This window comes from Podarcis pityusensis (assembly GCF_964106645.2).
Source record: "Podarcis pityusensis genome assembly, chromosome: 7".
NCBI classification, from domain to species: Eukaryota; Metazoa; Chordata; class Lepidosauria; order Squamata; family Lacertidae; genus Podarcis; species Podarcis pityusensis.
In genome coordinates this window covers 40,472,210-40,495,389 of record NC_138031.1, presented here as the reverse complement: position 1 = coordinate 40,495,389, position 23,180 = coordinate 40,472,210, and the positions used below count along the sequence as shown (strand labels likewise).

General features: G+C 40.5%; 1 protein-coding gene across 3 annotated transcripts in view; it reads left to right on the top strand.

Moving 5' to 3' along the window:
* The window catches only part of SNTG1 (syntrophin gamma 1), a 241,028-nt gene that overhangs the window by 173,330 nt on the left and 44,518 nt on the right, over positions 1 to 23,180 (top strand). For all 3 annotated transcript variants that reach the window (XM_081014050.1, XM_081014051.1, XM_081014052.1), the window contains one exon: positions 11,644 to 11,682. In XM_081014050.1, the coding sequence (XP_080870176.1) occupies positions 11,644 to 11,682 (39 nt within the window). The remainder of the gene's footprint in view (positions 1 to 11,643; positions 11,683 to 23,180) is intronic.

Here is a 23,180-nt window from a genome sequence, read left to right as displayed (position 1 = left end):
CCTTTTGAGAAGCTGTTCAATAGCAAACCTTCTGTTGCCTATTTTAAGGTTTTCGGGTCTCATGTGAGAACAGAAGCTCCAGGTGGAGTAAAGAATGCCAGAGGCATTTTTGTGGGTTATGAAAAAGGTCTCTACAGAGTAATTTTGTCTGAATCTGGTCAGGTGATTCTCACAAAGTTCCTAGAGAGTGCTCCAGAGCAAGAGCGGGTTGTAGAACACACATTTCCCACAGGAAACGATTCAGATGATGATGATGATTTTTCTGATGTCACAGCTTACAGTGGTACTGATGATGATGACAGTGATAGCTCAGAGAGTTCAGTTGTAACAGTCATTGAGAGGAAATCTCACACAATGGATAGACCTTCACAGGTGAAGGAAGAACCACTGATTGCTACTGGTTCTCAACAGAGTCCAAAGGTTGAACCAGTGAGCACAGAGGATCAGAACCTCATACGCAGGTCTGAGAGAGTTACAAAGGGTGTACCACCAAAGAGGTACTCAAAAGAGTTTGCTAACTTAGCTGTTGCATGTGTTGCTATTGTTAACAACTCAAAGCAGGTTGAAGCAGTGTCTAAGTCAGAGACAAAGACACAACAGAGAGTAGCTAGCCAAGGTAATGCAGAAGCACTCATTCCTTGGAAGCCAGACAACCAGAGAGGTACACTGGTGAAACCAGTGGTGGGGAGTTCCAAGGGTGGAACTGAAACAACAGGGGGCTGTTATATGTATAACAACTGTTTGTTCTCTTCTCTGGATCATGTTTTGCCAATTGATGCTTTTGGGGGAGGATGTTGGGAAAAAGCACCAAGGCAAAAGCCAGCTCCAGATGGCTGGAATGCAAAACAGGATGTTATGTTTTGCAGATGTACTGTTGGAGAAAAGGTGGAGCCTATTCTCTGTACTGAGCACCGGATGTTAGCTCAGTGTGTCATCTGACCTGTACTGGAAGTACAGGGGAGGAGTTGAGACTCTTCTGATGGAGACTGAAGGGTGCAGTCACATTTCTATGTACTGTTGAGTGACAGGAATAAAACATGTAGAAAGGACTCCTGTCTGTCTCATTTCTCCTCCCTGGGAGAATGCAGGGAGGGAGAGAGAAGCAGAGAAGCAGAGGGTGTGTTCTATCTCACGACTAATGAGAAGAATCGCCGGGTTTGTTTACCTAGCCTGCCGGAGGTCGCAGACGGACGGTAAACACAGTATCTCGCTCAATTGCCTCGGGGGAGGCCAGGTACCTCTGCCTGTGAGCCGAAGATACTAACAGAAAGAAGGGAAGGGTGAGTGGGGTGGGGTCGGGTGGCAATGCTTCTATTCTTCTACTTAGTGTATGTGTGGGGTTTTGTGTTGGCGTCACTTTTATGGGACTATTCACTTGTTGTATTTCCTTGGTAGTGAGAGAGGTTGGGGTGGCTTAGGGTGCAGTTGGTTGTCTTTGGTTGGCTGTGGTGAGATTTGTTTTTGTGTGTGAGTGGGGTATGTGTATGTATGTTTTTGGATCAGGTTAGCTAGATTGATTCGTATGCTGTCGGCAGATTCTTCTTGTTGTCTTGTTGAGCTGTGTATGTGATAAAGGGGAACCATACCAGGGTGAAGGCATCTTCTATTTGTCCCCATGTCAGTTTCAGTTTATTGCTTAGTTTTTCTAATAAGGCTGTTTTCCATACTATTTGATACCATTGGTCCATGCTTACTCCTGACAGGTCTCTCCAGTGTCTGGCTATGATGCTTCTGGCTGCTGAGAGTAGGTGGGTTATCAGCTCTTTATGATGTGAGTGGGCATTATTATCTTGGAAGTTGTTTAGTGGAGCCAGTTCTGGGGTGACTTCTAATACTTGCTTAGTTATTTTGCATATTTCTTGTATGATTGATGTCCGAATCCAAGCAGCCAAAGATTGGCTTGATTGAAGGCTGCAGCCCATGCACTGGTAAACTAGAGATTTGATTACTGCAACACACTCTACATGGGGCTTCCCTTGGGTCTGATCCAGACACTTCAGTCCATGCAAAATGCTGTGGCTAGACTGGTGATGGGAACAGACTACCACAAAGACATGACACTGGTGTCAGGGATCTTTAGCTGAGATTCCTGCATTGCAGGGGGTAGATTAGATGATCCCTTCCAACTCTACAATTCTGTTATTCTGAAAGTTTTTAAAGAATGCACACACACATATATAGACACACACAGTATACAGTCAAACCTCAGTTTTCGAACGTCTCGGCTGTCGAACATTTCAGAAACCGAATGTCAAAAACCTGGAAGTGAATGCTTCCATTTTTGAACATGCCTCAGAAGTTGAACGGCTTCCAAGGCGTGTTTCTCCATTTTTTCAATTGATTTTGTTGACCGGCAATTGCACCTCGGTTGTCGACTGTTTCGAAAGTCGAACGGTCTTCCGGAACAGATTACTTTCGACAACTGAGGTTCCACTGTACACACAAAAATATAATCTGTCTCCATATCCCAGCTAATCTTGGAGTAACTCACAATTTAAATTCATAAACTTGCAAGCAGGGAAGAAGCAACCAACTCAACTCCATTAACTGCAACAGTTCAAATTGGTGCCTGTGCTGCAGCAGCTATAAGCTTGACCTGTGTGGGTCAAGTCATAGGGGGAGCTCTAATGTTTCACAGTTGTTTAATAATTAAGGACACTATTACCATTGGGCTCAATCTCAAGCAACACTGGATTTAATTGAAAGAAAATGGGCCTTAACAGCTTGAAGCAGTTCAGTCTCTCAGATCAAAAGTGTGTGTGTTAAGATCTGGTTGAATTCCCAGTTAAATACTAGCTAGTTTAAATAGTTCTCTCTGATAGTGATATGTATTCATGAAACCAGGCAATATAGTCAGATTAGTGACACTGGGAATCTTGCCCAGGTAAGGTTCTGAAGCTCCTTTCTCCCATATTGAACAAGTGTTCAAAGAGAACCTTGCTGTGCATTGCCTGTACTGCCTACTTCTGTTCTGGTTTTAGGGTTCCTTGTAAAAGAACTTTGCTTAAGGGAATGACTTCACCTTTCTATCTTGTTTGTAAGTTGTTCAATATGCCTAACAAATCCATAAAAAAAAATACTTGAAAACAACAAAGCGTAGAGGCACAGAATGGTTCAAGCACTTGTAACTTGTAAAGAAATCTGAAATGCCTTTAAGATTAAACATTCAACTATGATAAATTATCAGTGCAGTGTGAAAAGTGCTCTCCTAGAAGCGAGAGGAAAGCAGTTTCAGAAAATTAGAGGTAAACAGATGTGCATTTGATCAGTCTAGTAGATCATCTATGAAGCTCTCCAAGCTGCTTGCATTGTTAACATGCAGCAGTTTCTTCATGAAAGTTCCACTATCATTACAGTGGAGATACGGTATGTAATGATGACAGATGTTTCAGCAGACTGGGGACACTGGCTGCTAGGTGTAATTTATGCAGTGGAACTTTTGAGAGTGTTACTCGAAATTCTATTTTTAATTTACAGTTGCAGTGGGTTGAAGCCCATTTTTTTTTTAAGCATATGCCAGTTTTGTTGTCGTTTCCCTTTGCAAAGGAGCAAATGCATCAGTGGGATGTGTTGGCCTCACAGCTATTACAATACAATCAACTTAACTTTATGTTAAATGCTGCTGTTCATGCAGCTCTAAATTATGCATCCCAGGATTTGGAGAAGATGAGTCATGTTGATGTGTGTGTGTGTGTGTGTGTGTGTGTGTGTGTGTTTAAAAAAAATTAAATATTTCTCAGCACAGAATTGCTTTGCATCTTCAATCATTTAGCTTAAGGAAAGTGAGCTATTGCAAGCCAGCGGCATTACAGTGTGGGAGGTGAGTATCTTCTTAATTCTGTGTGAGATATTTCAGTCAAATTTCCAGCAATAGCTAAAGTTTACCCAGTAGTCAAAAATAAGGGGTGGTATCTAATTGGTGTCCGTCTACTGACAGAAGGTATCTGTTTAGCTTGAACAGGAATTGAATCAAGTTTTGATCACTCCTTGCAGCTCCAAAATCTGCTGTTGAAGTACTTTGACCCTCTGGAGCAAATCTGGGCAGATTAGCAGGCAGTGAAATCTTTGAAAATTGCCTCCCTCCTAGGGAGGCAAGATGCCTTGAGTCAGCAAAGGGTCACCAATTGGATAATTCCCAATGATGGGTGTCTTGGGAAAGTAAAAAATACTGCTCACACATGCTAAACCTCAGAATCAGAGTTAGGACTTGATTTTAGGGAATAATTGCCACGCTCATTATGCTGACTGGCATAGAAAGCATTACAACTGAAAAAATAATTATGACGACTACTGTTTAATTTTAAGACGTCTTTTCAGCAACACTTTGGTGACTGATAGCCGCTTCACTCCAGGTGCTGCTGTGATGGGAACTCCAGGTAGCTCATTCAGGACTTATCCATACCTACTTTTTGCCCTGTGCTTTCTAGGCACAAGTTCATGCTTTCAAACTCTGCGTCCAGACTCTCTTTTATCCCTCGGAGCTTTCCCCATGAAAACCTGTTCTTTGAAATTGAAGTGCAACAAATGGGAATTTTGGTTTTTCGTGGATTGCAGTTTGCTCCAGTTCAGCGGTTTTCTCAGGGAAAGCTCCAGAACACAAAAAGAGCACTTGGACACAGAGCTTGGAAGTGTAGACAGTAGAAAACTTACCTGGAAAACACAGAGGAAAGGTAAGTGTGGATAAGACCTCCATTTATCAACACTGTCAGGGCAGGTAGTCACAGACCCTCAGAGAGAGACAAAAGCACTTTACAGCTGCTGTTGAAAGAAACTAAGCATTTGTCACTTGCAGTTGCCACATAGCCTGATAAAGAAAGGTCTCCTCACTTTATCATCGGGCAAAAATAGTAGCATGATATTTTCAGGGTCATTTTAATGGCAGCCGCTAGAAACAGAAAGGAAAAGATTGTCAAAAAATTGTACAGTGGTACCTCGGGTTAAGAACTTAATTAGTTCTGGAGGTCTGTTCTTAACCTGAAACTGTTCTTAACTTGAAGACCACTTTAGCTAATGGGGCCTCCTGCTGCCGCTGCACCGCTGCTGCACGATTTCTGTTCTCATCCTGAAACAAAGTTCTTAACCCGAAGTAATATTTCTGGGTTACGGGAGTCTGTAACCTGAAGCGTATGTAACCCGAGGTACCACTGTAGTTGAAATCATCATTTGTTTTATTTCAAGCTTTTAAGAGACACATTTTCACACACACACACACACACACACACACACACACACACACCACATGCATATATTGGCATTAGTCTGTTTAATTAAAAAGGAATTACAGGAGATTTGCTCATTTTACCCCCTCATTCAATCTATTACAGAACACAAGCAGCAGCTTTTTGTGTAGTTTTCTGAAAAGTGAAGATATTCCCATCTTTGGGAATTTTAAAGAAAAAATAAGCTGCTGTTGTTTTTATTGCCATGATAGGGCCTGAAATGTGTTCTTTAAAAACTTTTGCTATATCTTTGTGAATAAAACCACCAATACAATAGATTTTTATCATTCCTTTTTTCTGCTTCTTGATGCTTCTTCCTTTTGTGAAATACTTAACTTCTGCCATCCTGTTGTTATTTTCCCCCCTCTTTTGTGAGTACTAAAAGTTTTCAAATGTACTTGAAGAAGAACAAATAATATGGTGATATGTTCACTACTGGTTATTAACCAGAGAGTAATCTTGAATTGAGGAGGTTGCTGATGTGAAACAACCATAATAATGCTATCGACTTAATCCTGCTGGTGCCTAAGGTCTTTCTAATAGGATAATAAAACTGGAAAGGTGCCTTGGTTTCACTTTATACCTTCATTCTGGCACAATAAAACCCATGTTGCAACTCAGTACCAAATCACAGGGCAGATGCCCTTAATGTGGAATTCCAGTCATGGTAGCAGGTATACTAACAACTCCAACAAGAGAGGCACCCATCTCCTTTGCTTCTTATTTACAGGGCTCTCCAGCATCTCAGCAGATCCTCAGTGCTGTACACAAATAGCAAGAAGTCAGAGACCTTAGAGATGTGCACTCCAGCCAACTTGGCAGCATTTTGATTGTCCTCATTAGATGACTAGTACTTCTAATCACAGATGTTGTAAGAACTCTACCGGTCCTATAGGAGGTGATAGTTAGGCCAACATACCTTGCCCTATATCAGCACCATTATTTGTTGCACCTGCTTATTACACTTGCCACACACAAACCTCAGCAGGGCTCAGAACTTCAGGGCAGCCACTGTAGCCATCTGAAGCTTTGAATTGTCCCAAACTTTCCCTCTCGGTAGACTGTTAATCAGCAACAATGACCAGGTGGGTCACTGAAGTGTAATACAAGCTACCGGTAATACCTGGGATAGTTAGCTTGTACATCAGAAGATAAAATCAGAATTCAACATGTCCGTAACAGATTGGAGAACTTGACCAAAACTAACAAATGTAAGGTACTACACTTAGGCAGGAATAACCATAGTTGTGTGCATGACAACTGTTGTTGGATTTTAAAGTAAAGTCCTTTTACTTCAGTGTGGAAAAGTGGTGGTGGTGTTTTTTTAGAGGGTCCCTTAAAAACAGAACCAGTGAGTGAACCAATTTTTGGTGCTTAGTAGCCAGCTTTCTGCACTTCAGTTACACCTCAGGGGAAGACATCATGAAGCATCTTCCCTCATGGGGCTTTTTGAGATGAAGAAGCTCAGGCAAACTCCAGAGTCCAGGAGACATTCTTAATGGAAAAGGGGGGCACACAGCCAGCTGCACCCGCCATCATTTAAGATAAATTTTAAAGTGGTCTGCAGATGTTCAGAATAACTGAACCTCTTTTGCAAGAGAAGAAAACTAACATGAAATTGAAGAATGGTTCTTTGTGTAGCACTAATACTATTTGTTTGTTATAAGAAGTCAGTTAACCTTGGTCCCAGGGCCTGAAGGAACATTATGCTATACCATGTGCTTTGTCAGTGTCTGGATAGGAGATTGACTGGGCACCCTGGGTAAATTTTCTTGAGTTACTAATGGAAAAAAGAGAATAGAAATCTAATAGGTAAATAATAATATTTCCATACCACATGAAGTAACTGAGCTATCATGAACCTCTTTTTATGTCCATCTCCCCTTTTTAATAATTTTATTGCATTTTTCAAAAAAAGAAAACTCCATCTGGTTAAGTGTTTACAAAATATATCATAGACATGCACATGTAACAGTATAATAAAACATATGTTATTTTCTTACTTCAAGCCATGAATAATGGTTACAAGAATACAAAAATACTTGGTTTAAAAGTTAATTTGTAATATGTGATTAATCTACTACCTGAATGGAGAAGCTAACTAGCATAGCTTCTGAGTTGCTGAATTGAAAAAACAAAACAAAAACCAAAAACATTTAGAGGAGACAAAATGCCCTTAGCACCATTGCAATGTCACGACCTGTGGCAGTTCTCTGGCTCTTTGCCAGTGCTGCAAGCTGACGTAGGTCATTGCAGTGACACAACATCATGGACTGGCACTGCTATGCTGGAAAATATCCACCTTCTCACTTGACATATATCACAAGGTAGCAGAATCATTACTCTGCTTTATGGTTACTGTCTAGTTGTTGTTTTTTTTAACCAAAAATTATCTCTGTGCCTATACGCACTCAGTTTGCATTATGTTTTCTTGAAGAAAAATACCTGCACATTGTAGGCTGTTTTGGTAATGATTGCTTTAAGCAGCAATCCTATATCCACTCACTCAAGAGTAAGCCATGCTACACTCAGTGGGACTTAACTTGTGCTTCGTCATGTTCGGGATCGCACAGTTAAAGTACATTGCAGATAATTGCACAGGAAGAGGAATTGGTACTGGACTGTGGAAATGAATGTACAGTGCCTATCTAATAAATCAATGAAATTTTGTTGCTTTTTTCTGCAGAGCCAGAAATCTTTTTCCTTTATAGTAGCCCTGGAATTTCCAGACTGAATGCCATCTATGAATAGTCAGACAAATTACTGTAGAAATTATTTACCATATGTCAAAGAGATATGATCCATATTGCTTTAGTGCATGTTCAGTAAAACTTTTTGTCAGAATGGTAGCTCCTTTGCAAGTGAAAAGCAGCATTATGAGAGCGACATTGGACCTATATTTACAATGAGAGTGGGAAATCTAAATAAAAACATCACTGGAAACTATTCTTGATCATTACAGAGTCATATGTTTAGTACTTTAAAGTTTGCTTCCTTAGCATGCTGCTTATGCAAAATAGTGTTCCGTAGGTGACTTACCAAATGATAATATGGTTTCGAAAAGTGGCTTGTCAGTTGGGATTTTACAATTTTATGTCTGCATCTCAAACAAAGGTAAATTTTGGGTAGTAACATGATTATAGTTCCCAGAACTAGAAGTTTCTATATATAGATGCTCCTGACTGAAAGCTCCCAGAGGAAATTATACTGGCTATAATACAGTTAAAATGTGTTAGATTTGCACACTATTATCTCTACATTTCCTCAGTATTCATTCTGCCTTCATCAAAATATTTCTTATTTTTTAAAAAAACAAACAAAGTGAAAATCATTTGAGTTTATGTCATTCTTGACAGTCTTGGGTCAAGCTGTATCTTGTTAAATGTGTTTTCATTTTACTGACAAGTGAGAGATGCCTAGAGAGAGTGGGTGTTTCGTTCCAGTTCATCCCTTTGTTTACAGCTGATGGTGCTGCTAGCACTCTTGGCACACCTCTGGAAGAATGTCACAGAGTCTTTGTCACTTCTGGATATTGCTGCAAAAAGCTTTCCCATATTTGCTTTCTCCATACGTGCAGAAACCTTTTATCTCCAAGATGCAAAGCCTAAGAGCGGTAGTCTCGTAATCTGGGGAACCGGGTTCGCGTCTCCGCTCCTCCACATGCAGCTGCTGGGTGACCTTGGGCCAGTCACACTTCTTTGAAGTCTCTCAGCCCCACTCACCTCACAGAGTGTTTGTTGTGAGGGAGAAAGGGAAAGGAGAATGTTAGCCGCTTTGAGACTCCTTAAAGGGAGTGAAAGGCGGGATATCAAATCCAAACTCCTCTTCTCTTCTTCTTCTTCTTGATCTCCAGGAGTAGCTTGCTTGTTTGACTGGGTAACTGAGGCCACACAGTGGCAGGGGCCTCCAAAAAGCTGTAAGGATGAAATAATTTGCATGCCGTTGGCTTACCAAGTAGTTTACAGATTGGTAGAGTGTTGTGAGCCATCTTCTCTGTACTAGTCCATTAATCCAGGCAGACTAAGACATCATTATCAAAACCTCTGTTTATGTTGCCTTAAATAAAAGTATTAGGCTAACATATATGGGTTGTGGGACGCGGGTGGTGCTGTGGGTAAAACCTCAGTGCCTAGGACTTGCCGATCGTATGGTCGGCGGTTCGAATCCCCGCAGCGGGGTGAGCTCCCGTCGTTCGGTCCCAGCTCCTGCCCACCTAGCAGTTCGAAAGCACCCCTAAGTGCAAGTAGATAAATAGGTACCGCTTTATAGCGGGAAGTTAAGGCGTTTCCGTGCACTGCACTGGTGCTGGCTCGCCAGAGCAGCTTCGTCATGCTGGCCACGTGACCCGGAAGTGTCTTTGGACAGCGCTGGCTCCTGGCTTCTTAAGCGAGATGAGCACGCAACCCCAGAGTCGGTCACGACTGGCCCATATGGGCAGGGGTACCTTTACCTTTACCTTTATATGGGTTTCGCTGCACATAGGAGGGTTTCTGATCTCTTGGGAAATACCTCATGAAATACCATCATGAGATACTGCTTGCGTACAGGCAGCAAAATATATTTTGATTATATCAGGTGTAATAAAAGGTTCACACATGTTCCATGCAGGTAACATAAGTTAGAACCTGACGTCTTATTAATTTCCACTTTCACATATTTGGAAAGGAAGCCATATCCATCTTTCAAAGCCAAATGACATTGTGTATTTTGTACATGAGTATCCTGACCTGAGACCAAAATGCCATCAGGAATTAGCCCAGACAACCAATGGCTAAGATTTATGGTTGTAACCAGCTAAATTCCACTCAGATCAGACACATTGTAATGAATGGACCTGAGTCCATTAGTTTCAATGGATCTACTCTGAGTTGGATTACATTGGGATAGAGCCTCTAGCTTTTAATGGCTCTTCAGGTTATGTTGTTAAATATGCCATGTTTCGCATTTTGTGAGTTCCTGACATTATTTAACAATCTAGAGTTGTGGTGCTTTGGCTCCATGTAGGTAGAACACATGTAGGTATGAAAAAGAGCCTATTTTTGTATGCTGTCATAAAGAAGTACCTATGTCACAGGCATGTTTATATGTGATATCCTTTTATTTCAGAGCCTTGTATACTATACCAAAAGTGTTTGAAGTATCCTTCCTATAAAGCTTGCCTTACTTACATTTTGTTCACTTTCCGCTGAGACACAAAATCAATTGATTTAGGTTAGAGTTAGCTCTAGAAATTGTATGTAAAGCCTTGTCCAAATAAATCTACTGAATGTTATCCTTATTTCTTGGAACTCATATGAGCTTGGTTAATAACGATGATCTACTACTACCTGTGCAATGTTGCTATCTAAATGTATAACTTGATTCATTATAGAATAGATGCATGTGAAACCTGATTATAGATCAGGGGTCGGCAAAGTATACAGGCCATGGGCTGGATCACTCCCACAGAGATCGTCCGTGGGTCGGACTGGCATAGTGTGGCACTGGAAATTGCTTCTGCGCATGTCCGCAGTGCAGGAAATTGCTTCTGCACATGCCCAGATGCAGAAAATCGCACCTGCGCAGAAGCGATTTTCGGCGTCTGGACATGCGCAGATTTGATTTCTGGTATCTGTGCATGCGCAGCCTCGATTTCCAGCGCCGCTTGGTGAGTCCTCGCGCCTTGCTGTGCCAGTTAAGCACAGCATGCAGGGGACTCGCTGAGCAAGCAACTCGGTTCGGGGGCGGCTCGTGGACCGGTAGAACGGTCTTCGTGGGATGCATGGGCCTCACGTTGCCGACCCCTGTTATAGATCATTCACTTTGTGTTTAAGGCTTCATCTGTAATTATGGTTCACTTTTCTCTTGAATACAAACATATATTTTATTCTTAGTAAATTTTAGCAGTTCAAGCTCTGAAATGTTTTCAGGTTTACAAGAACACCAGCCCTAATGTGCAACAAAATGAAATGTATAGAGTAAAAATAAATCAAAGGAAAGCAGTGGTTTGCAGAACACTTAGGCATACATTGGGCACAGTTCACTTAATGAACCATAGTAGCAGAAGCCCTGCACAATGCACTTGCACAATGGGACTTCTCCCCCCTGCTCCTCCCATGTACCCCCATAACTGGGGAAGACCTTTAGAACAGTGTGCAGGGGAAGCTGGGCTCATTCCATTGGCAAGCTGATGTGCTTGCACAGATGGAACGTTTGTAATGGCACAATGTTAAATTCCACCCATTGTCACATTCAGAAATGTACTACATTCAGAAATATTGAATCCCTAAAAATCTGCCCAAACCAACTCTGTAAGCATCTTTTGGTAGGCTTTGAATCGTTTCACAAAGTAAATCTATCACAATGCCAATGGACGTGTAATGTGCCTGATTTTCATAGTTGAATATGCTTGTTTATTAATCAATTTCTGTATTCACTTTCATAGATTAAAAAAATCAACAGGAATTTCCCCGTAAACCAGCAGGTAAGAGAAGAAAAAATATATTTTGAAACCTTAATATCCAGTTGTGCTGTCTCTGGCGAAATAAGCCTTCAATCATCGTCTGAAGCCCTTCTTCATGTGTTCCCCTCCACTAGAGGTCTGGAGGATGGCAACATGAAAATGGGCCTTTTCTGCAGTTTGTGGAATGCTCTCCCCAGGGGGGCTGATCTAGTGCCATCATTATATATCTTTAGGCACCAGGCTGACTCTTTCAATAGTGTGTCCCATTTCACAAAATTAACAGCCAGAAGGACTATAGACAACACAACATTCAGAGATGCTTCTGAATTTCACGCTGGGTTTTGGAGTCCTAAATTATTTGGTGGCATTTCCAAAGTTGTACACTGCAGTAAAGGGAAACTTGATCGCATGCATGATAGTTTCAAGTTTTGTGTGTGCTGTGTTTTAATTATGCAAACTGATAAAACACCTCAAAAAAGGAAAGTTAAGTTGACTGTAAATACAGCTGCATAAATACATAAATGCCTTAGTAAAACACTATACAAAAAGCATATCGATGCACTCTTACATACCATTGCTTCAAGATTGCTCTTTTGCAGTCATAGAAAATGTGTATGTGTTGGTAATGTAGGGAGAGGAAAAGACACAAATAAATTGAATGGAAAGAAAGCCACAGAAAATTGCACATGGCCTTCAAGTTCCTGGTTTCTTTTAAGAAATTATCATTGTCAAATCAAAATCCTAATTAGACCAGAGTGAACCAGAGGAACAAAAAAGCTACTGAAGAATGCCTCTAATACATTTTTTAAAATTATGTCATTCATAAAATTAAAGCAGATTGTTGTGATCTAGACATTGCATAATACTGGATTCAGCATGTAAGGTCGTTTCTTCCATGAGCTGTTGCATGGGTGAAAACAGATGCCTGGTAGCTTCTCTTTTTGTATGGAAGAGTGTAGGGTCATGGATTTTAATTATTGTCTAAGTGTTGCATATAATTTGGATTTATATCCAAAATAACAGCAAAAAAATAATAATCATCAGAATTGGGTGGTATTTTAAAGGTGTTCATATTTTTAAAAAATTACATGGATTGAAGGCAGGAAACTACAAGGCACCATGATGTCATGTTGTGATGTCGTATGCTACAGAGGAGGAGTTAGATGTGTGGCTGTTGTTTTCAAGGAAAGCTGCCATTTAAAATACTGCAAGGATCCAATGAAAGGTCTTTTGGTTCTTTTCTTTTTGTCTCTCTCTCTCTCTCTTAAAAATGTCTAACCCTGAAACTCCTGATAACCCAATTCTGAAAGAATTGCTGTTTCAAGTTGTTGTCTCCATAAAAAGCTATTGTCTCACTTGTTCTGGATTTCTTTCAACTTAGCTTGTTTATTCACATGTTTTATTTCATTAAGTTATATATGAGTCTTCTTTTAGCCCCTCAAATGCCTCCTCAGTTATTATTATAAACACCTTGTGATTCATTCTATAGCATGAATTTTCAAGCTTGGTAATAGATCTCCAGACACTGTCCTGAGGCAGAAGGAGCTCACCATCTGAAAACATTACAGCACTAGAGGGAAATGATAGAGGGGGAGGGAAATTTCCATTCCTTTCCACGAAAGGAGGCTCCAAGAGCACTGCAATTAGAAAATGTCAAGGTGACATATAAGGGCTTCTATATTTGGTCTGCCAAGTTAGGACAGAGAAACGCAGGTGTGCTTCATTTTCTTGGAATTCATCACTGCCGAGCAGCTGTTTATCAGTGACAGAAAATGTCAGTACCTGGGAGAGATGGGAACAGTAATAAGTGGTGGTGAATTCAAAAAGTTAATGTAAACATTTTCTTAAAAATAAACAGATGCACAATTTAATCTCCTCCAGGTTTCCAGATCCTTTTTGCGTTGTCCGTCCCCTTCCTGTTCATTGTTATTTTCTGAACCAGATACAAACAACACTCAAGCTGGTCAGGCATGCTGGATTTTTGCTTTTGCGTAGTGAGTTTTCAGTATGGTATCATTTTTCTTTCAGAAGATGACTTCTGTTAATCTCATAATGCAGAGGTTTTTGAGTCCACGGCTCCCTCGACCAACTCCATTCTTTCTTTGGCAGCCCTGTGGGGCTCAGGAGCCCAGTTATGTCACTCCTTGCCTGCATAGCTGGCAGCCTCTCACCCTTTTTCAAACACCCTCCCTTGTGGAGTCTTCCCTCAGCCTCTTCTCCTCTCCTCTTCTCTTCTCTTCTCTTCTCTTCTCTTCTCTTCTCTTCTCTTCTCTCCCCTCTCCTTGGCAGTCCTCCAGGTACCCACTGCTGACATCCCTGGTCTCTGAGCTGCCCCACCCCACCCCAAAGAGAGGTGCCTCCTCACACTGCCCCATAGGAGCATGGGAAGCACCCCCAGGCCAGGCCCAGAGGCTCTTTCTGCCTGGGGAGCTTATAGCCAGGGCTGGTGCAACAAGCAGCTGTGCAAGCTTTGGGAGGCAGAGGTGCAAGAGGGCATCAGAGGAGGAGCTTCCCTGGAACTGAATGGAATGCGAAGCAGTAGGTCAGAAGCCATTTACTCACAGGTGCCTCATGAGTGCGTACCCTAAATGCCACGTTGTAACAAAATGACAGGCAGTTGGAAGCCAAATTATCCTCATATGGCCCAAATCAAATGGTAGAGAGTAGGCAGAAGGTGTACTCCAAGGACAATGAAAGGTACTCTTAAATTCCTACTAACCCCCCAGAGGTGGCTGGGTAATCATACACTGCTTAAAGGGTGGGTGGGTCATTGCAAAAGCACAGGATGAGGAAGATGAGATGAGCCATATAAAGAAGAGCAGCCACACTCACCAATGACATGATTCCCTCCCCACACTCCTCCTCACGCAAGGAGGAAGGCCAAAAACCCTCCTCTGAGCAATATAGGGTAAATTTGCTCCTCCATAAGATGGTCACCTGGCATTAGCAATAATTCCACCCACCCCCTATGGGCAGTGGGTGGGGTGTATGTGCTTTCTTGGGCTCGTTCTTTTGAACAATTAGGACAGAGATTTACTAAAGGTCTAGAGGCAGTCATGTTTATTAAAATGCAGGCACTTGGGGTTACCATTCCTAACTAGGCCCTTGTCACCGCAGCAGATCACATTTATTGTGTGTGTTTTGAGGATCCATTTGTAAAGAGGAGCAAAGCTATCAGGGACAAGATGATAGGACAGTATTTACCTGACTAATAGACATCTGTGTTGAAGCTGACTACATACAAATATTTTCACTGTGAAATAATAAGCGCCAAGTAGACATCATTCATATTATAAATCTGCAGAGCGGTAAAATTAAAAATGAGCGCTGAAATAAATGTATTAATGTTAGGGTTTTAGGCATTTAGTGGGATCAGTTACATATTGAAACAATTGTCTCCATATATGTTTCTAATACCTAAAGAAGAAGGAAAATGTATGGCCACATGTGTGGGTGTCTCTCTGTGTGTACACTCACACTGCTTTGAGATATTTGACTCTATATGGAGATAATTGCTTCAATTCTCCATAGTTGTTTCTCAAAAACTTTTAACTCAGCATCTCTTGACAGAAATCAATGGAATTTTTTTAATGTCTTAGAATATACTTGCCCCGTCACCATCTGTTGTCACCAAACAGATTTTTGATCAGGCTCATCACGACGAGGAAGGCACTAGGTTGAAACAACTATTGCTAAGTGTGTATAAAAACGCATAGGGGAGCTGGGTTCTTGCTGTTAAATTAAGCAGAAGTGCACACCAGGGTGTCAATTACGCTGCGATAATTCCCTCATATTGCCCTGTCAGCTGTCTGTGCAACTAAGCATTGATTATTTTCGCAACTAATGTTTGATTATTTTTGCATTGATTTGAGCTGAGAATGCCTTTGTTATTACATGTTTACTTGGTTTTATTTAAAGGAAGAGAATTCCCCAAAGAGAGTTGTAAAAGAAAAAGAGGTAAAAGAGATGTAATGTAATTCATTCTCATTACTGCTTTAGATTCTTCTGAGAAGCCTTATTTCTTCAGTCTGGGATTCTTTAGGCTTCTCATGTTTTGAGAATGTATGCCTTTCTTGGTGTCCTTCTGCACTGTGTCCCAAGTTACGTGGCAAGTGTTTGAGAAGCTTCTAGGCCGAATGTGTGTAGCAATTCCCTTTCCTGGTTTTTTAAAAAAACACAGTGCATGGTTCTCTGTCTGCAGAACAGTGCAGGGTCCTGGTAGCCAGTTGGTTAACTGAGCATTTGGCAAGTGGGCTTTCCTACAGATGGTCAGCTTGAATGCTTGCTGTGCACATTGGCATGCAATGCATGCTGTATTCATGCAAAGACGGTTAAGGTAAATTAAGAGAGCTGCTGGAAATGCCAGGTAGAAGGAATGGGACATTAGCCAGCTTCCCGAATCCGAAGGAAACTCAATAGGGATTGGTGGAAATCCAGAGAGAAAAGCATGGTTTTGTTGCTGCTGCTGTTTGAAATTTTAGAGTGTAACCTAGCAGTTCTGTCAATATCCACTTCCATGTGATAGTGATACATAGCAAAGTCGTGCTATTGTGAGCCATGCACTTGCGTCTAGATCTCATTGAAATATCCTTGAGATGTGAGCATCTTTCATCTGCTACAGTGGATGCATATTAGCAGCTTTGCATTTCCTTGACCATGATTATATTTAGAGTTGGGTCTCATATACATCCACTGTAAGGATGAAGGAACAAAATCCACATGAAAATTAGCCCGGCTGAATTGATTCAAAATAATTTTACTAGGCACAGTTTAGGCATCCCCAGTACAATTCTATTCATGGTTACAGAACTAATAATTCTTGTGTTTAGAATGTGAAAACATTGAGTAAGCCTAGATGAATGTTATTCCTTAGGAAACTGTATAAACTCCATAAATTAATTGGAACTGATGATGTAGACATTTTAAGTACAGCTATGCATAACACTTAAGTTTTACAGAAGGACGTTAAAATTTAGTTTATAGAAATCATGAAAAAATGTTTTATTATTGTCTGCTCTATTTCTGGTCAAACAATATTTCTTAACATGCCATGGTATCTTTATCCCTAAAGTATTTTGTGGAGTGTAGATGTTCTAGCTGCACACTCACCCAAGAAGACAGTATTTTGACAGTATCCATTTGATATTCACTCTTTAGATTCACCCGCAGCAAAGTAGTTCAAACAAATTCCAAAAAGATGTATCATGTATGCATAGGATGTTCACTGCAAATTTCTAAGATGACATTCTGTTGATCTGGCACTGATATGTTGTCAGTTCTGCTGTTCATCTCCATAAGCAGAATCTTCCAACAACCTAAGTATAACTATATTTATGCTTGAAGATGATAATACCTGTAAAAGCATTTTGGGCTTTACTCACTCAACACTCCCCCCCATCCCCGATTCAAATATTGTTATCTTGTTATGGCAGGTTTGTTGTCATAGGATATTATTCTTCTATGCAAGAACAAAGAAATCTAGGATATTTCAGACTCACACCCTTACTGATCATCTTGGACCATTGATAGGACATTTATCTATGAAATTGCATGCCATGCTCTTCTGTATTCCTTTAATGTGAAAAGTTTCGGCACATAGGCAATAACCGTAGGGGTGGTGATGCCAGGATAAAACTGCCATGGAAATAGACTTCTTTGAAACCCTTCTTTGAAAAGCATACAATACTTGTCTCCTAGTTTTCCCGCTCCTGTTGTTTTTATCTTAACATCAAGAGCTGAAATTCAGGAAGGCATTTGATTTTTATACTTATTTTATTGCAGTATGGTAAAGCTTTCAGCATCAACTAGTAATTGGAAATAATGTTAACTTTCATATTATAATTTACAGGGGATCTGGCATTAGTTTACTTTCTCATTATATTAGAGTATTGAAGATCTGTCAGGTAATAATGAATACATTCAACCTAGTGCCCCATACCTCCAAATATATAGCCTAACATAACAGTCATGCTGTTTATTATGGGAGCTCGGGGAAAGAGAAACTATCAGAGCCTTAAATCAATGCAATTTAAAGTCTTTGTTATTGATCAGTTCATGAATTATGGTGTACATCCATCTATAGCTTCATCTAGCTTATAGAAGTTGTACTAGTCAAACTAGCTGCACATGTGAGCTTAGTCCAAAGCTCTCAATATGCCTCAGATGTTAGGACTGTATACTTAGGAATAAAAATAGGAAATATAAATTAAATAATGATAAAAGATGAATGAATGAATAAAGTACTGCCAAATGTTTGTCTCTCTCAAAAGCCTTTCTTAAGATAATTTCTGTCCTCGGGTTTAGATAGATAGACATGTTTTTGAATTTCCATCCTGGCAAATCTTACCTCCCCCTGCCCCAGTCTCCCTTCCTCACATTGCAGAGCAGCATAGATACATCTGCGACTAAGATTTTGGAAATTTCTAAGGCAATGGCAATGGCAATGTGTATGCCTATTGTATGATTCCTGAAAAGTATATCTCCTTCCCTGTCTTTGAAATATTGTCTGAAAATCTTAGAAGAACATGCGTCCCATAGCTAACATTGAGAATTTCAAATTACCATGTATTCTGTTTAAGCATACAGTTCACTCTTTCGTAGTGTGCAATTGGGTATAAACATGCTTATCTTCATATGGACTGTGCCCATTGTTCAGCAGGTTTTTACAGCAATCTCATATAAATCATTTAATCCACCTGAGGATTTGATAGACTCTTTGAAATCTGTTTTGAGCTGTGTTCTTAAGTGTAATTAGCCTTCAAGCTCACAGTTTGGCCTTGAGTTGCAAGTCATGATCTCTCATCCTGACTTATCCCAGAAGGCAGTCGTGAGGATAAAAAGCAGCTCAGATGAAGTGCAGAATACAAATTCCACTATGTCTTTAGTGCATAAAATATGCAGGTAGTTAAGGATGCTGCATAAGAGACAGAATGCAAAAAGAGAGGGGGGGCAAAAAAGAGAATTCTCTTCCTTAATTCTGTAGTGTAGGGAAGTTTTGTCAATTTCAGTTTGGTGGGCAAGCTTGAAGCAAAGTGGATGGGGATGCAAAATACGGAGAAGAGGGTTTGAGCACGCAGAAAGAGTGTTTCCCAGTAACCACAACCAGTCAAGAGGTATCTGGGATTAGAGGGCCAGTTTTGATCTTCAGACAGAGCATATCTATGTGGGGTTGCCAACTTTACTGGTAGGGTTTCTGTACGTTTCAAAAGAGGTGGATCACCTGCATCCCTCCCATTTTTTTCAGGACTCCCAATTCATATCCAGTGGTCAGGGACCACGAGAGTTGTAGTCCAACAGCATCTGGAGGGCCACCCCTTTTTAACAGTTGTCTGTATCTATACTAGGAAAAGCTCTGTCTTGCCTCCACTTCCAAAATGGCAATTACGGTTGCATCTCTTCTTTTACAATTTAAGCTTTGCTTACTAAATTAAATTAAATATCTCTTGCTTCACAGCCCTACATAGAATCATAGAATCATAGAGTTGGAAGAGACCACAAGGGCCATCGAGTCCAACCCCCTGCCAAGCAGGAAACACCATCAGAGCACTCCTGACATATGGTTGTCAAGCCTCTGCTTAAAGACCTCCAAAGAAGGAGACTCCACCACACTCCTTGGCAGCAAATTCCACTGTTGAACAGCTCTTACAGTCAGGAAGTTCTTCCTAATGTTTAGGTGGAATCTTCTTTCTTGTAGTTTGGATCCATTGCTCCGTGTCCGCTTCTCTGGAGCAGCAGAAAATAACCTTTCTCCCTCCTCTATGTGACATCCTTTTATATATTTGAACATGGCTATCATATCACCCCTTAACCTCCTCTTCTCCAGGCTAAACATGCCCAGCTCCCTTAGCCGTTCCTCATAAGGCATCGTTTCCAGGCCTTTGACCATTTTGGTTGCCCTCCTCTGGACACGTTCCAGTTTGTCAGTGTCCTTCTTGAACTGTGGTGCCCAGAACTGGACACAGTACTCCAGGTGAGGTCTGACCAGAGCAGAATACAGTGGCACTATTACTTCCCTTGATCTAGATGCTATACTCCTATTGATGCAGCCCAGAATTGCATTGGCTTTTTTAGCTGCCGCGTCACACTGTTGGCTCATGTCAAGTTTGTGGTCAACCAAGACTCCTAGATCCTTTTCACATGTACTGCTCTCAAGCCAGGTGTCACCCATCTTGTATTTGTGCCTCTCATTTTTTTTGCCCAAGTGCAATACTTTACATTTCTCCCTGTTAAAATTCATCTTGTTTGTTTTGGCCCAGTTCTCTAATCTGTCAAGGTCATTTTGAAGTGTGATCCTGTCCTCTGGGGTGTTAGCCACCCCTCCCAGTTTGGTGTCATCTGCAAATTTGATCAGGATGCCCTTGAGTCCATCATCCAAGTCATTGATAAAGATGTTGAATAAGACCGGGCCCAAGACAGAACCCTGTGGCACCCCACTAGTCACTCTTCTCCAGGATGAAGAGGAACCATTGATGAGCACCCTTTGGGTTCGGTCAGTCAGCCAGTTACAGTTCTACATTGCCTCACTCTTGAGCATATTGATTTGAAAAACTCATTTCAAATATGAAAATGCTGTATTTCATATGGATTTTTTTCCAAATTTTACCAGTAGCAGCTTGGAATAATTAGAGCTTGTGTACTAAAGGTGCATATGTAGGTGAAGTCACACTTATTTCAATGGATTTGTACGTAAGCTCAGACATAGGAGGTTGTTACAGCACAATAGCACAATGAAATTAAGATAATAAGAAGTTCAGCTGCAATTCTGTGCAGATTTGTCTGAAAATAAGCCAAAAATAAAATATGCCTTCCTGGATCAGACCAAAGGTGACACAAGACGCTTCTGGGAAACCCACAATGAGAATATAAAGGATGTTCCTAGCAACTCCTACTGAGAATAATACTGCCTCTGATATTTGAGGTGACATATAGCCATATGATTTAATTTGTCATTGATAGTTTTGCTCCATGGATTTATCTAATTGCCTGTTGGTCATCGAGCTTCATGTCCACCTGTTTGGGAGCCATTTCCTTATCTCATAGCCATCAACAGATGGAAAATCAGTTTGCAGTGTAAGCACTTTAACTTAATCAGGTCACTAGGACTCTTATTCTATTTTGAAATGAATGTTAGATTTTTGTGTGAAGATTAAAGAATCTGAAAGTCATACTGCTGTATATGCACACAAACAGTTTATTCAGTGCTGCTGTAAAGAGGGGCTAGGCCACATAGATAAATGAGAACATATATTTTAAGCTGCAAATGATCTAGCAACAGCTTCTGTTCCAAATCTACAGCTGCCCTCCCATTTATCTTCAACCCTTAAATACTAAATTTTACAGCCTGTGTATGGCAGCCTCATCTATCTTTCACATCAACCTTCTGGAATCATGAAATGCATTTCTGAGAAGGATCCATTGTGCGCTTTGCAGGAAGGAAAATATTATCCCATGTTCAGCTGCCAGGGAAGGTGCTTAGAATTCATCAAACTTTTTTTTTTTTAAGTTGTTGGGAAATCAGTATATGTTGCTTGTGGGTTGGCTGAACAAAATTATAGAAGACAGGATAGGCCAAACTGGGAGTTCCTCTCTGCTTTAGTGGGCATTTTGTCGGCTATCTTTCCAGTACTACTGAGCCACAAACTGAAATGTTCCGAACCAACCTGCCTCTTTGTGATCCCTCAAGCTTCCTGCTTTTAGTACCTCTCAGGTTGTCCCCTCCTCTGAGGTGTGGCCAGTTTCTCACTAACAGGAACCAAGATCTAAGTAGTCTTCTGTGCCTTCCCTGGGGGACTCTTGGGCAGGCAGCTTCCACCACTCTTCCCCATCCTGCCAGTCCCTGACACTAGCAGTTATTGATAGCCTTATCCCCATGAATGTTTCTACTCTCTTTTGACATGCAGAGTGACACCGCTTCCAGTACGTACTTCCCTGGCCTTCCTGTATAGTTTTAATCTATGTAATTGGTTTTATTTCCTTTTATGCATTTTTATTTTTGCAAAGTGTTTGAGTTTATTTTATAACAAGTGAGGCCTTTTGTTCTTTATAGCATAAAGAAAGCAAATTATGACCAAAGCTTGATTTAATAAAACCAGTTCAGGAGCTCAGCTAGTCTTATAGCTGGGTTGCTTTAGACAAGTCAATTTTCCCATGGTGGTTATTAGAAGGAATGAAATAAATAAGAAAATGCTTGTAAATTGTAATGCATATACCTACAGCATACACACAGATGTAAAGGAGCAGAGCCCCATATAGCATAAAACCCACAAAGTTAATCTGCCAGTTTCTTATTTGGGAAATTTATTTCAGTGTTGATGCTTCTTCTGGGCAACAATAAACTTCATTTCTGGAAGTTCTGCTTGCTAAGTTACTTTAAATGAGTTGCATCAGATAATATGTTTTTGGAATCTGCCAACCATGAAAAATTCTTCATTACTAATCTAGTTTTGATGAAGTAATGAAATGAGATATAATCTGGAGATTTTAAGAACTACAATACATTCTTTTCGGTTTCAGCTTTACATTGAAATTCAGCTGATTTTACATACGTTATGAATCCATTTCACATGTCCTCTTATATACAGTTGCAATAATAGATTGTTATATCTGTCAATTACTTTAGTTACCTCTTAACACTGTTTATAGGTTCCATTATCTTTATCTGTGCTGTTTGTACCTACAGTATAGCCATCACACACAATCACTTCAAGACTTGAAATTGGAATTATATACCTTGATTATTCTATCCTCTTTCAATTATAGGCATTGATTTCTCTTGTAGAAGATTAATGGCCCTTTCTATAATGGTATAATTCTGCTAGCAATTTAATCTTATGTCTACATATTATCAAGTTTGATTATTTCTGATGTTTGTGTTCCTATAACTTTCTTTTAGACAAACCTGACTGCTGTGTAGTAAACTATTTGGAGTGTGATTAAATGGATCAGTTTGTAATTTGTGATTAATTTTATAGAAGCGCATTCAAAATCCATGTGATAGAAACAAAAAAAGGTGGATTGACTGTAAATACTGGGAAGAAAGACCAGTACACAATGGTACTGGGGCTGGAGATGGATCATGTAAGAGCAATACTGTATCTTTGGCTGAAAATTGAGCTGAAAGTAGCTATCTTGAGCCATAAACCATGATAAGTCACAGCGGAGCAGCTTCAGAAGTCAGAATGCAGGCAGTATAGTAGGAAATCAAGATTGAAGAGTGGTCCAGAGAGACTAAATAGCAACAACAAAATGACTTACTGCCAAGGAAAGGGGATAAGTAGAATTATCTTGCAATAAATTGGTCTCTCTCAATTCTTAGCCACCCTGTAGTGCCTGAATATAAACGAGAAGCAAGCTCTTAGGGGGTGGGAGTAGGTCATTTAGTTATTCAGACATTAGTGTTATGCCTGTAAGTTAGTTCCACTGGAAATTCAATATCCAAAAGACTTACCCAAAGCATACTTTATCCCCGCTGCCTCAACACTATTAAGTTAATCCAAGCCCACTAAGACTTCTGGACTTCT